A 16,330-nucleotide genomic window follows, 5' to 3' on the forward strand; every position below is an offset into this window, starting at 1 on the left:
AGAGGAGGATGACCAGGCCCGTCCCCCGCTTGTGACGACATTTGTCACAAAATGGTGGCGGGAGAAGAGGACAGGGGTCGACAGCAAATACGTAAGTATCGATTTTCTTTTACTTCCGGGGCGGCGTCCGGGGGGGGGGGGGCCGGGGGTAAAAGAGGCGGAACGGCTCCAGACAGGTGATTAACACACATTACAAAGTTGTATAACTTTGTAATGTGCGTTAGTTAAGGGGAAAATAAAATGCGGGAGTTGTCCTTTAAGTAATCACGGCTGTTGTTGCAAACTGGCAACAATGGCCGTGATTAATACTTAATACTTTTTTTTTTTTTTTGCACTTCCGTGCTGCACAAAACACAGACCCTGCCCCAAACTTATCATTAATTGCACCGGCCTGGATGAATTTTGCACATTTTCATTTGTACACTTGCGCAATTTTTTTGCTACCTAAGCTTGGCTAAAAAATGATGCCACTGTAGGAAGGGAGTAATGCTGCCCAATTTTTTGTGCAAAAATATCACACATGATAAATTTGGATAATAAAGTAGACAACATGAATCCACGCCCGTATCACACCCCTATTAGCCAAAATAATGGGGCAAAGAGAATAATAAATGTGCCCCTTTATCTTAAGGCTGTAGATTTTTAGTAACAAGACCATACTGATTTATAGAAATGTTTCTTTATAATCAAAATGACCATACTGTATATCATGTGTAAGGGCCCTATTACACGGGGCGATTATCGTGCGAAAAATCGTTATATCGTTCAAATTTTAACGATAATCGTCCTGTGTAATTGAAGCCAACTATTGAAAAATCGCTTGTGTATCGTTGATCGTTAATTTAGATCTGACCCTGAAATCATTGTTAATCGTTTGCTGTAAATCCACATTCGTTCACTATTCGTTCAGCGTAATTGCACATTGTTTATTCTTTTGCTGGGATCAGATGGAGTAAAGGATTGCAGTAACAATTGTTGTAAGTAATGATTATCGTTCTGTGTAACATGGTGAACGATTACAGGTTAATAATAAAAAATCTCGTTCGTGCTTGTTTATCGTTAGTCGTTTATCGTTAAAAATCTCTGTCTAATAGGACTCCTTTGGGGACTGAGCCTTAGGGGGCCCCTTTTAAGTACAACTTGCACAACAGCAGAAAGATTACAGAGACCAATTACACTCATAAGTTCACAATGTATTGATTAAAGGAATCCTCTGTACACTGTTCATATTAAAGGGGTACTCTTTTCTTTCAAATCAACTGGTTTCAGAAAGTTATATAAATTTGTAATTTACTTCCATTTAAAAATGTCAAGTCTTCCCATACTTATCAGCTGCTGTATGTCCTGCAAGAAGTGGTGTATTCTTTCCAGTCTGACACAGTGCTCTCTGCTGCCACCTCTTTCCATGTCAGGAACTGTTTAGAGCAGTAGCAAATCTCTCTAGAAAACCTCTTCTGCTCTGGACAGTTCCTGTCTTAGTCAGGGGTTGCAACAGAGAGCACTGTGTCATGCAGGACATACAGCAGCTGATAAGTACTGAAAGACTTGAGATTTTTTTTTATTAGAAGTAAATTACAAACCTATATAACTTATTAAAACCAGTTGATTTGAAAGAAAAAGATTTTTACTAGATAACCCCTTTAATGTATATGAAGTACACGAAAACAAAACTGTGAACGGCGTCGTATAGAGATATAATAAAGATGAGAAGCAGACATGTCAGAAATCCTTGACTACTAAACACGCTAGTGATAACACATCCTACACCTCCTCCTCCTCTTACCAGTGACTGAGGCCTCCCAGCCCTCCATGTATCCTATCAGGGAATGTGTTTGATTTTCCAAGGTCTTTATCTTTTCACACATTTCAGAGGAAAAAAAAAACAAAAAACAATTATCGCCTTCAGTGTAAAAAACGATCCCTTTTTACAAGGCCACTTGATAGGAACAACAGAGAACAATAGCATTAATGGCCCCAAAGAGGGAATAAAAAGTGCTTGTGGATGACAGCCGTCATTTGGCACATTTAGCACGTTTCAATGAGCGAGGCGCTCGTAAAGGATTCGCCTCTAATGTTGATTAAATTGCCAGGAGGAAATAGAAGAGGAGATAGAAACTGACAAGTTCTGGGGGGAATCTACAAGCCACAAGGTCTATTCACTCACTAAATGGGTGCTTTGAATAGTTTTTTTTAACCTGTTTTCTAGCCCTAAAAACACAATGTAATGTCATTGGTTATAGCAGTGTTCACACTAGATGTATAACAGTAAGCAGGTGTCCAATGTAAGACAGAGCTATTAGTTCCGTCATGGTTTAATACTGAGGTCATAGATGTAAATACCAACCTAATAGGTGATATAAGGCCTGACAATGAAGGAGGGACAATTCCGCTAAGACATAAGGTGCAAGTGACTTTAAAGGGAATGTGTCATCAGAAAATGACTTGTTTAAATCATGTTTAAATCATTTTTAAACATTTTTGGTGATGTTTTTTTCTAATTTTCCATTTTTCTATCTATATTATAAAATAATCCAGAAATCTTGCAGTTTTCATTCTCACCACTGGGGCTAAAACTAAGCCGAAACTTCATGTTGTGTCTGTGGTGATAAGAGGAGGCTGCTGTAAAGTGACTGCAGTGACATGTGACCAGTAGATAGAAGAGACTATAGTAGCTCCCTTTGGAATGACCTCCTCAAAGGTAACAGAACATTCTTAGTAATGTTTTACATTCATATCAAAGGGACAGACTCTGTCTATTGTCGTCTATGTCCAGGAGTCTTGCTGTAAAGCATATCACTAAATGCTGTTAAAGGGGTTATCCAGGGCTACAAAAACATGGCCACTTTTCCCCTCTCTTTTCTCTAGGTCAGGTGTGGTTTGCAATTAAGCTCCATTTACTTCAATGGAACTGAGTTTTATAACCCCACCCAAACTGGAGACAACAGTAGGGGGAAAGTGGCCATGTTTTTGTAGCGCTGGATAACCCCTTTCATATCTCTGAGTAGCCCAGACAGAGCACTGACCTTAAACCAATAAAACATCTCTGAAAATGGCTCCACAAGAAGACAGCATACTGGAACAGGGCTAAGGATACTTATATCAGTGCAAGATTCTAGTTTTTTCTTTTTGATAAATGTGGAAATTTGTCATAGAGTATTAGTACAAGGCCACAACATAAAAAAAACCCTATCTGTGCACTCGATGACCTTTGTGTGTGTTACTTCTGTACTGTGACATTACTGTGTATATTAGCCTTATCCTGTGTGCACTGCTGTGATATCACTGTGTGTTTTACCAAATATTCTTATATCAACTTATGCATTATCTCTGCATTACGGAGAACAAAATAAATATTAGCTTTTCATTTTCTGAATTTGCCGCAGAGAATGATCATGGTGGACCGAGGCCCTGCACCAAAATTTTTCGTATGGGCCCTTATAGACATTTGTTATACTCCTGACCAAGTGTGGAAAGTATTAGAACTGAGAAATGAAAACATTCAGAAAACATGTGACCCCCATCCTATGAATTTCAATGGGAAATTTTTATATTCCCAGCATTTCTTGTACAAGGAAGAACTAAAACGAGTGTAACTGTGTTATTAACATCTTATTATACAAGTCAAATATTTACACGCAAGGAAAATTAGCAAACTTCCTCTAGGACAGGAACACACAACACAGGAAGACTGGCGAGATTCCAGGATCTAAAGGATCTAAAGGATTTTACAGTTTTAGATGTTTTCTGGGGTTTTCATCTCAATAAGCAGCTATACTCAGAAATCAAATAAGCGGCTTGAGGTTGGGAATTGATAATTCAGCCTCTGATTATCGGCCATTCTGGACGATAGTCGTTTGGTGTAATAGCGTTAGGGTTAAAAGACCCCAAGCAGTTAACATGTACAATGTCGGCTGATCATGATCTTTGAGCACGTTGAAAAATTATCTGGTCTGCTGCTTGTTGCTCCGGTCGACCACTGCTGACTTCTGGAGTAACGAGTTTGGCAGCCCCTTCTCGTTACTCGTTCTGAGCGTGTAATAGCACAGACGGTGAGCGTGGAACAAGAGGCAAGCGAGCACTGACCTTTAGGCTACATGCACATGTTATGTATATACAGTTCGTGCATGGACTTCGTGCTACAGAAGGGCGTCAGTACAGTAGCACATGGAGATTTAATGAATGAAAATCCATGGAGAAATGGAGGGTCATATGCTTCAATGATGAACAGTATCACACTGAGAAATCTGCCATGATATGCTATGTGTGAAGGAACTCTAAAGGACTAAGGGTCCTATTACACGGGCCGATGGGGGCCCGATCAATAATGTACACTAGCGCTGATCTGCTTCCCTTGTTGTTATACAGCATACATTGCCTCACCAGGCTGCAGGGCTTTTCCTGCGCTTCTTCTGCTGCACGCGGGACCCATGTGCAGCAGCAGCTTCGGTGCGGCCTGTCTGAGCGGGCAGTCCCGACCAATGATTGGCTGAGCGATCTGTCAGCTCAGAGAGGCTGCACCGAAGCTGCTGCTGCACCCGGGGAGAAGCAGCGCAGGAGGAGCCCTGCAGTCTGGTGAGGTAATGCATGGTTTGTTAAATCGTCGCGGGCCGCTCACCACTATTCCACGCAGCGATGCGCGGTCGGTGACCGATGATTTTAGGTTTGCACCTAAATGAACGATCAGCCAATGACACGATTATCGGCTGATCATTGTCTCTATTCCACGGAGCGATAATCGGCCGAATCGGGACGATTATCGCTCCGTGGAATGGGCCCCTAATAGGATCTGCTGCTAATGTCTTGATGCCAGATACCACAGGACACATCACAGGTCTATGGAGTCGCCAGGTCTGGGCTGTTTTAGTAGCTCAAGGGAGACCTACACTATTGTAGCCAGGAAGTTTTATTGTTATGGCTGGTGAGCTTTATCTCTTGTGATTTTTATTTCGCAGACATCTTTTTCATCAGCTCCTCCCTTGTTGTCCTCCTCTACTTCCATCCCTTCCCATCACATACTGCAATCATATTGTGAAATAACTGGGGAATTCATCAGTGTGTCTTAGGGGAACATCATTTACCTCCTCCATACTGCGGTTATGTGAAATAAGAGACCAGAAATGACAAGCCCCGCCCACTTGTTAGACCGCACCCCCCAGCCATCTGTAAGCCAAACATGGAAGTGATCAGAAAATTAACCTCATGTTCTCTGCACCATTTCTACTAAATTGTTTCCTGCGGGAGCCTCTAAATATCACAGACTGACAATGAAGGGGACAAAGCTTTTCTATCATTTACATTTGTCAATTATTAGGTTTGCTGCTCCTTCAATCACGCAGCAGTATCCAGACACTGAGTTTTCCACACTCTAACTGCTCTGTCATTGTGTAATATATATGTATATATATATATATATATATATTGCTCAAAAAATGGGAACACTCAAATAACATGTCCTAGATGTGAATGAATGGAATATTCTTATTGAATACTTTGTTCTTTACAAAGTTGAATGTGCTGACAACAAAATCACACAGAAATCATCAATGGAAATCACATTTATTAACCAATGGAGGCCTGGATTTGGAGTCACACACAAAATTAATGTGGAAAAAACATGTTGATGTAATGGCCTTATAACAAGTCAAAATGAGGCTGAGCATTGTGTGTGGCCTCCACGTGCCTGTATGGCCTCCATATAACACCTGGGCATGCTCCTGATGAGGTGGCGGATGGTCTCCTGAGGGATCTCCTCCCAGACCTGGACTAAAGCATCTGCCAACTCCTGGACAGTCTGTGGTGCAATGTGACATGATGTCCCCAAATGTGCTCAATCAGATTCAGGTCTGGGGAACAGGCGGCCAGTCCATAGCTTCAATGCCTTCATCTTGCAGGAACTGCTGAAACCCTCCAGCCACATGAGGTCTAGCATTGTCCTGCATTAGAAGGAACCCAGGGCCAACCGCACCAGCATATGGTCTCACAAGGGGTCTGAGAATCTCATCTCGGTACCTAATGGCAGTCAGGCTACCTCTGGTGAGCACATGGACGGCTGTGTATGGCCCTCCAAAGAAATGCCACCCCACACCATTACTGACCCACTGCCAAACTGGTCATACTGAAGGATGTTGCAGGCAGCAGATGGCTCTCCATGGTGTCTCTAGACTCTGTCACATGTGCTCAGTGTGAACCTGCTCTCATCTGTCAACAGCACAGGGCCCCAGTAGAGAATTTGCCAATCCTAGTGTTCTCTGTCAAATGCCAAGTGTCTTGCATGGTGTTGGGCTGTAAGCACAACCCCCATCTGTGGACACCAGGTCCTCATACCATCCTTATGGAGTCAAGTCGGTTTCTAACCGTTTGTGCAGACACATGCACATTTGTGGCCTGATGGAGGTCATTTTGCAGGGCTCTGGCAGTGCTCTTCCTGTTCCTCCTTGCAGGGCTCTGGCAGTGCTCCTCCTGTTTCTCCTTGCACAAAGGTGGAGGTAGTTGTTGTCCTACTACTGCCTACATCTTCTGGTAGTGCCTCCATCCTCTGGACACTACACTGACAGACACAGCAAACCTTCTTGTCACAGCTCGCATTGATATGCCATCCTGGATGAGCTGCACTACCTGAGCCACTTGTGTGGGTTGTAGGCACACCGCTTCATACCTCTAGGCCTGAGAGCAATGACAAAATGCGAAAGTGACCAAAACAACAGTCAGGAAGAATGAGAACAGAGAAATGGTCTGTGGTCACCACCTGCAGAACCATTCCTTTATAGGGGGTGTCTTGCTTATTTGCCCAATATTTTTACCTGTTGCCTTTCCGTTTGCACAATAGAAGAAATTGATTCAAAGTTAGTGTTGCTTTATAACCGGGCAGGTTGATTTCGCATAAGTGCGATTGAAGTTACATTGTGTTGTTTTAAGTATTCTCTTTTTTATATATATATATATATATATATATATATATATATATATATAGACAGATTTCCCATCAAGCATATTGGACAAAAGCTAGATGAGCCGGTGTGTTAAGTGGGCCATTTCACCAGAACCCCTTGATGGCTGGCTTTTCCCAAGCTCACCACCCTCCCTCCACTTCACAATTCAGTAAGTCATTGGTTATAGAAAGCTGTATAGTATGAGAGCACTGTGCAGGAGAGGAACCAGCCATCAGATTGGAGTCCTGTATTCATCCAGACCCAAATCCTTTATTTACAAGTTGCAAGCAGGCCCACTCTTCATGGTTACAGCAGGTCTGACCTTGGAGGAAAAGGAGGCTCCTTATAAGTACTGGTCCAGGCAGGGGTGACAATTAGAAGAGCAATTTAGTTTGATACCCCAGGGCTTAAAGGGGTAGTGCGGCGGTAAAAAATTATTCACAGAATAACACACATTACAAAGTTATACAACTTTGTAATGTATGTTATGTCTGTGAATGGCCCCCTTCCCCGTGTCCCACCACCCCCACCCGTGTACCCGGAAGTGTAGTGCATTATACATACCTGATCCGTGCCGACACGCGTCCGCCATCTTGTGCCAAACGTCATCTTCGGCCGACCGGCCCAAACACCTCCGATCTTCCCGAGTGCCGGCCGCGTCATCAGCTGCTCAGCCACGATTGGCTGAGCATAACTGTGCTCGGCCAATCGCGGCTCAGCGGCTGATGACGTGGTGGGACACGGGGAAGGGGGCCATTCACAGACATAACATACATTACAAAGTTGTATAACTTTGTAATGTGTGTTATTCTGTGAATAATTTTTTTACCGCCGCACTATCCCTTTAAAGGGGTAACCCTAACAGTGACCCTCCTTCTGGAACCCTTCCCAGCCCAGGCCCACCCCCTAACACATGTCCTCCAGGCTCCCGTCCCAGGCCTGACCCAGCCCCAAAAAAGCAGACCCTCCTGGCACTCTTCTCAGGCCCGCCCACTCACTGCGTCTCTTCCCAGCCCAGGTTTGCCCCCTAACAGGGACCCTCCCAGCTCCTTTCCCAGACCAGGCCTGCCCCCTACTCTGAACCCTTCCATCACCCTTCCCAGACCCCTAAAGAAAACTGTCCCGGAACCCTTTCCAGCCCCACGCTTGCCCCATGCCCCTAATGTGGACAATCTCTGCGCCCTTCCCAGCCAAGGTCTACCCCCAGCCCTTTAACATGGACCGTCTTGGTGCACTTTGTAGCCCAGGCCCCCTAATGCGGACTGTGTCTGTGCCCATCCCCTAACACAGACCCTCCCAGACCATGCTTGCCAGCTTCTTTCTTGCAAAAACAGCATCACCCCATGTCTTCTGGTTGTGTGCGGAATTGCAATTCAGATGGAACTGAGCTGTAAAACCACACCTAACCTAGAAACAAGAGTTGTGCTGTTTCCAGAAGACAGCGGCCATGCTTTTCTAACTTGGATAACCCCTTTAAACGGGTTGCCTCGTCTGAGACATCCCCCTTTCTGTTTGCAGTGGCCATGGGCAATATTTGTGGTGGAAGCTTTGGCCAACCAGGCAGTTCTGCAGTGGCCATAATATTGGTGGGTATAGTCCACCAGATCTGTTTTCCTTTCTGGCTTGTCGCGGATGATGCATATGCTCTCAATGAATATGCTGTATGTACAGATGGTGACTATACAACACAACCCCTTGGAATCTTAAACACAAGTGATCACGATAGAGCACCAATACTTACCAAGAGAATTATGATCCAAAATATAAGAGATGGTGCTTGAGAGGATAGAGAGAAGATACCTAACATTCCTTTTTCTTTTCAGTCTATCATCTGCTATTATCAGTATAAAAAAAGGTTAGAAAAACATTTTTCTTTTCTTTTTGGCGTTCCAAGTGTAGGTATATACTATCCATTTGCAGGGACGCACGCAGACAATTGTTGGCAAGCTAATCTTGTGATTCCCATGAAAGAGTCACTTCTCAGCTACAATGACAGCTGCCCCACACTGGCAGTTCCTGTATCATACACATGTCTTATATTCTGTAATCAGCAGCCAGCAGGTGCTGTATCGCATTCAGCACACCACAGCCACTCAATACAGACATCCCCAAACACACAGAGGCTGGTTTTTGTCAAATGTTTTATTGAGTGTAGACATCTGGAGTACTGTAAAACATGCATTATCTGTAGATTCAAAAAAGAGCCAGCCACATTGTCCTCACTGTCAAATGTGTCAGGCTTGGCATACATGATGGAGATTAATGAAGTATCATGAGACTAGTGCGAGTCCTGAAAAGCATCTAGGATTTCAAGTAGGATCTTAATCATTTGGAAAGCACATTTACTGAACTTGTATTTTCACAGCGAGGTGACACATATCATTTCCAAACAAACAGTATTTATTTGGTGGGGGAGGGGGGGGGGTGACAAGATGGTTTCCGGTTTGGTGTTTTATTTAATAACAGAATATTCTGTTTAAATAAAAAATTATTTCGATGTTTTTAAAAAACAAAACAAAAAAACAAGACAAAAAAAATTTCTATTTCTTCTTGGGTTGTTGAGGTGTATTGAATTTAAAGAAAATAATGTCTCCATCTTCTACAGTGTAATTCCTCCCTTGTTGTCTGTATTTTCCTGCCGCCTGCAAGAGAGGACAAAACAAAAACAGAATAGTAAGAATTGGCGAACCTGCAATATATGGGATTCTGTGTGTCAGTGGTCAGATGTAAACGTAATATCATAAACGCATGAAGTCACTAAATACACCCGGACCAAAATATGGTTTTTTTTTTTTAATTTTCCCCCATAAACAGCGCCAATCTTGTCCAAAGGCTGTTGCTGGTATTGCAGGCAGCTTCATGTTCTTAAATGGGACAAAGATGCAATACCCTACAATGCCCATAGATAGGAGTGATTATGTTTTTCGGCTGGGTTCACATGTCAGGCAATGCAGAGCTGTCTCAGATAGTAACAATAGATGTCTCTTAGGCTAAAACGGGCCGCTGTTCCAGACCTACGCACTGTCCAGCACAGTTGCCCTCTGGAATGGTTTTGCTGGATGAAAAATAATATATATATATATATATTTTTTTTTTTAATCCAGTGTCTGCATGCTATATAGCTGGACATATGTGAACTTAGCCTTAGGGTGCGTTCACACCTACAGGATCCGCAGCAGATTTGATGGTGCAGATTTGATGCTGTGTTCAGTTATTTAAATGAAATCTGCTGCGGATCCTTAGGGGTTATTATGTCATTTAAATAACTGAACACAGCATCAAATCTGCACCATCAAATCTGCTGCAGATCTTCTGCGGATCCTGCAGGTGTGAACGCACCCTGAGGGTACAAACCCACACACCGTATATGCAGCAGAAACGCAGTAGATTTGATGGTGCAGATTTGATGCTGTGTTCAGTTATTTAGATCTAATCTGCTGCGTATTTGCTTCGTATCACAGCAGTAAATATGCTGCGTATACGGTGTGTGGGTTTGTACCCTTAGGGTACAAACACACACACCGTATACGCAGGAGATCTGCAGCAGATTTGATGGTGCAGATTTGATGCTGTGTTCAGTTATTTAGATCTAATCTGCTGCGTATCTGATGCGTATCACAGCAGTAAATACGCTGCGTATACGGTGTGTGGGTTTGTACCCTTAGGGTACAAACACACACACCGTATACGCAGGAGATCTGCAGCAGATTTGATGGTGCAGATTTGATGCTGTGTTCAGTTATTTAGATCTAATCTGCTGTGTATCGCAGCAGAAAATATGCTGCGATACGGTATGTGTGAAGGCACCCTTAAAGTATATCTGTGTGTATACAGTATGCCCCATTTATAAAATAGCCATGGAAGTAAATGGTGTTTTGTGTGTAAAATTACCTTCCTCTTTGCCATCACATCCACTGAAATTGACAGCATGAATGAAGAATGCTGTATATCTGGGATACAGGCTTCTCAAGGGCCATCTAACTCCAGTCTAGTGATAGGGAACCCATGGCCCTCCAGCTGTTGTAAAACTACAATTCCCATCATGCCTGGACCGGCAAAGTAGAAACAAGTTTTTTAGACAGCACTTCTGTGTCTAGGGTGGTGCTCGAAGTAAAAAAAATTCCAGCAGTATTATGAAAGTTCATTCTCGGCACTCACCATCATGCTTCAAAAAATTTTTATTATAGAAAAAAAGTCCATCACAAAAATATATAACAGCAACAGGACATTTTGGCGTCAAGCCTTCCTCAACAGTTGAGGAAGGCTTGACGCCAAAATGTCCTGTTGCTGTTATATATTTTTGTGATGGACTTCTTTCTACAATAAGAATTTGTGAAGCATGATGGTGAGTGCCGAGAATGAACTTTCATGGACAGCCAAAGGGCACATTTGGTGAGCGACCTTAAACAGGTACTCTGGAAAGTCAGTTAAAAAAAAAAAAAATCTCCCAAACAGTTCCGGGCTGACGTGCAGCTTGCTCAGGGTAATTTTGAGGCTTGTCCTACAATTCTCCACCGCAGTGACTGTCCATTTGAAGTATTCAAAATGGTAGGCGATTTTAAAGATGGCGCCACCCGGGAAACTACATTTCCCAGCATGTGCCACATCGCTATTTTGTCTGCTTCTTATCATACTTATATGGCGCTAGAGCAGTATAGGGGAGGAGATGTGTTGTTTCCCCTCCCCTTGGCTGGGAGATCACATGGTAAACATGATGTCAGTGATGGGTCGGTTGCAGAAGATATCTAATGGTTTACCCTGTTACCTCATATACCATATGTGATCTCCCGGCCCAGGGGTGGGGAAACAACAGTCTTCTTTCCCCCATGTTGCTCAAACACAAAACTGACAGACATCATGTGTCCTCCGTCTCCGTGGGGCGAGAGAGGACGAAGGAGGTATTAAAGTGGAAGAGACAGACCGTGTTTTATGACGCTTCATGGGGGTAAGTGGAGGATGAAAATCAGACGGCCCAATTCATTAAACTGTGGCCTATCAGTAAGATGTTTAGTTTAGGGGTGGGGATTAGTCAGGCTTAAGTTTTTCCTCAGTGGAGTCCCCCTTTAATAACAATTTGACAAATAAATACTACTACTAGGTGACCAGTGTTACCTTCAAATGAAGTAGTAACAAAACCCTATAATTCCTTTAGTCTAAGCTCAAGAAAGGGCGATGGAATGGATGCAGCAACATACAATCTTATTAAATACCATTTTTTTTTTACCATTTACACTGCAAATTTAAAATTTTATAAAATATCTCCATAGTATCATTAGCTACAGTGCAGTTATGAATATGCGTCCCTTATTACAGTATATCCTGTACATTTTCCCATCTTTTTCATAATGGGCTGGATCTGCTCCACTGACAGTTTAGCGGTCCATAGTGTATCCCCGAATGTATGTGGATGATAGAAACACTTAAGAGTCCTTAGGCTGACAGTAACCTATCCATAGCATAGATAACAAACGTGTGAGCACCGGGGATCCCTCCACTGGAACCTCAGGTACAACTAGAGCCAGAGCAGCTAATGTTTGGGCCCAGAGTGTAAGGGGGCTTACTCAGGTGCCAGAATATAGTACACTTTTGTAGTCATTGGTGACTTTGCTATCTAGTACTATTATGTGTGTTCTCCGATATATAAAGCTATTACTGCTACCTATGCTGCTGCTGTAGTTTCCTGTTATAAAGTGATGGGGGTCCATCTTTTTAATGTTCCCTCTTTCTTCTAATTAAAGGTGTGTTTAATCAAGTGCACTGCCACTCCATTAAAGGGGTTATCCAGTGTTAGAAAAACATGGCCGCTTTCTTCCAGAGAAAGAATGACTGTTGCCTCCATTGGAGCTCCATTCACTTCAATGGAACCGAGTTGCAAAACCTGCACCCAAACTGGAGACAAGAGCGGTGCTGTCTCTGGAAGAAAGTGGCTATGTTTTTCTAATGCTCAATAACCCCTTTAAGTCTATATGGGACTGATGGAGATAGCTGAGTACAGTTCTCATTGCTGCCAATCCTAATCCCAATTCTTGTGTGACTGGCTGACTGCATCTGTGCTGTTAAAGTAAATAGAGCCAGTGCCTCACCAATGATTTATACTAAAGACATCAGGTATGTGCATACAATGTATTTTTCCAATAGCGACCAAGTACACTGTAAAATACAGGGCAGACTACTATTATTTTTTTTTATGTATTTGACTAGAGATGAGTGAACCTGGAGCATGCTTGAGTCCATCCAAACCCGAACCTTCAGCATTTGATTAGTGGTGGCTGCTGAAGTTGGATAAAGCCCTAAGGCTATGTGGAAATCATGGATATAGTCATTGGCTGTATCCATGTTTTCCAGACAACCTTAGAGCTTTATCCAAGTTCAGCAGCCCCCGCTAATCAAATGCCGAGGTTCGCTCATCTCTATATTTGACCCTTTTGATCTGCTTTTCGCAGCCATGGATGCAGAGTAAACCCCCTATGTGGCTGGGTGGCATTCAGCTTTTCCAATGCACTTTCACTCAGCACAAGTAACATTTATTCCAGTATTTAAACTGCAGGATGAAAAACATATGTGCTGCTGTAACACCCTGTGTGAATCTGGCCTTAATGTGGAGCCTCAAATGGGGCCCATACAGACAGTAATGGATATTCATTCATGGATATTTTTTAACGATAAACATTTACATCCAACCTACCGCCTGTCGGATTGCAGTCACTCTAGATATCCATGTATTTGTTTACAGGTACAGTATAAAACAATTTAACACTTCTGAGACACTACCAAAGAACGAAAGGTATGTCTGATATAGGAGCACACCCAAGAATAAATTTATCAAAATACACAATTGAGTTTATTATTCATAAATACAAAAACACAAAAAACATACAAAAATGGCAAAGGAAAGCAGATCCCTGCACATTAAAAACATTTAAAATTCCCAAGAAGGGAAAACATGGTGGGACCCACACTGTAATAGGGACCCCTGGGCCAGCAAACGGTCATACAATGTAGCTCAAACAACCCTCAGAAATAATACAAAATATGTAAACCACATGAAAAAGATAAAAAACAACAAAATAAATAAAGAAGTATATGTGTCATGTGAATGGTGACTAAGATGTGAAATGATGAACAGTAAATCAGTCAAAAATCATATTACCAAACAAGGAAGGAGAAGAGCGACTCGTGGCGGCCCATGATGCCCTCTTTGGTAGTGTCTTGCATATTGATTTGTCTCAGGAAGCACCCCTTCTCTTTGTTCCTTTCACTACTTGGTGGTGCAGACCCCATTTTCTTTGTGAACGGTAATTTAACACTCTGATAATCTAGTACTTTTCCCCACCATGCCTTATTAGACTTTTACATTTTCTATTTTAGGCTATTACTATATTTTTCTTTCTTATTAGATGTCCATTTCTATTGTGCCCCCCCCCCACTCCCACAATATAATGCCCCCTTATGGTGCCCACACAGTACAATGTCCTCCTATAATACAACATACTCTGTCAAGTCTCGCACTGGCGCCTCTGTTCACTCCCCCTGATGAAGTCCTGAACACATCACCGCTTCAGTGCTTGGCCTCAGCAGAGCTGGGAGAGCGCGTCATCAGGTGAAGTAAAAAAGAGGATCTGTGACGGACTGGAGGGCTGGTGCTAGACTCGGCAAGGAGAGTATAGTGTATTTTATGTTAGACCCCTAGAAGTTCCCCTAAACTGGGGAACATCTATAAGGCTAAGTACACAGGCAATGTAAAAAAAAAAAAAAAAAAAAAAGGCACTTCCTGTGCTGCCCAAAGAGCAAAAAAGTGTGTAAATTTTTTAACATGTCAAATTAAATTCAATGATTTCCTATTTTATGCCACAGCAAATGCTATTAGTTTTGTGAACTAGCCATTTTTTTTAAGACAAAAAAGCTATTTAAAAAAAAAAAAGGACCCTGAATTTAATTTTAAGACTGTAGAATTTTACAGTTTTTTCATTGCGTTCAACAGAATCAGTAAACATTTTTTCAGCCATAAAATGGGCTCAAAAAACATTCTAAAATCGTGTGTGTGAACGTAGCCTCGCTGTGGTTGGAATTGATGGAATCCTACAATAGTAGCCTATATACCGGTACACCTCACAGTAAATAATATCACATAGTCATTCTCCTACCTAACAAAATAACATTTTCCATATAAAGACTTCACTTATTTCGCCGAAGCGCAATCTCTTGCCCGCCACCTGACACAGGATGGCAGCCGTCCGCGTTTTATTCGTGCCCCGTTCTTCGGATGGGATTTGATTTACAATTAATTAAATGTAATAGTGTCCCTTTAAATGCTCAGGAGACCATTTAATCCATTTCCTTTGCTAACCGAAACAACTGGTAGAAAAATCAATACCCATTTGTGAATCTTGAGTATGTATTAAACAAGACACGTCTAACCAGTTCATTTGCACTTGAAAGCCGCCATCTGTAGAAGCCAGCTTTGCCTAAGCAGATATGATTGCTAATAATGAAATATCCCTGTAGACTACAAAGCCCACACAGAGCTATTCAGTGTATAGTTCACAGCGCTGGCATTAAATTAGTTATGCTGCGCTGGTGTTTCAGCCACAGAAGAATCAAACTTGAAGTGATCAACCTGATAGCGCGGAGCAGACGCCCTCACTGCAACGCCGAGGACTCCGCTCAACACAAAGCTAGGCTATGAGAGACCTATAAAACAAACAAGCAGGTTCTTTTATTACGGTGTCAAATGTATTCTAAAACACTTCAATTAATCCCTCTCCCCCCCCCCCTTCTGGCGGTGTCACCGAGCAGTGACAGTAATGTTTCTTTACATTAAGTGCCACCTACAACTAACAGTGTCACACACTCCATAAGTAACAATGGTGGAACCAATCAAATAACTTACATGCCGCTGGATAAAGGGCCGTGTTACTCACAGGCTACTGGAGAGCTTACAGCTTCCCCCCTCCATGCTGTGGATTTAGAGGAAAGCGCGGCCCCTGGAAGGGACTCTCCTGTGCTGAAGGCTCCTGTGTGTGCACATTAAGAATCAGCTCTTATTGCAGAATACATAGTAATGGGCTATGGACTGGAAATCCCAGGTAATTGCTGTGCTGATCTATGTGCTCCTATAAACATATCACATATGTGGATATATAGTATAGGATGTATGAATGTGCACTCCTTAAGGTGGTGCAAGCTTAACATTAATAGTCTATAGCAGAAAATAGCAACTACACGCAAGTATTTTTTTTTCTAAATGCTCTTAGGCTATAGAGTTTTATGCAGGTAAGTATTAATAATTCTATAACAAAGAGTAATTCATGAAATTTCACGTATGTCTATTTATCTAGTTTGTAAATTTACTGTCACTCGGACGTTTGGTTAGTAGATCTATATCAACGTGGTATATATAC

The 16,330-nt window shown here is 42.4% G+C and overlaps 1 protein-coding gene across 3 annotated transcripts in view; it reads right to left on the reverse strand.

Annotated features, from left to right (window-relative positions):
- Nucleotides 1–9,053: 9,053 nt before the first annotated feature.
- Nucleotides 9,054–16,330, reverse strand: part of OLA1 (Obg like ATPase 1) — a 161,254-nt gene continuing 153,977 nt past the window's right edge. For all 3 annotated transcript variants that reach the window (XM_069985149.1, XM_069985147.1, XM_069985150.1), the window contains one exon: nucleotides 9,054–9,571. In XM_069985149.1, coding sequence (XP_069841250.1) covers nucleotides 9,470–9,571 — 102 coding nt within the window. In that variant the 3' untranslated portion in view covers nucleotides 9,054–9,469. The remainder of the gene's footprint in view (nucleotides 9,572–16,330) is intronic.

This window comes from Dendropsophus ebraccatus, chromosome 9 (assembly GCF_027789765.1).
Source record: "Dendropsophus ebraccatus isolate aDenEbr1 chromosome 9, aDenEbr1.pat, whole genome shotgun sequence".
NCBI lineage: Eukaryota > Metazoa > Chordata > Amphibia > Anura > Hylidae > Dendropsophus > Dendropsophus ebraccatus.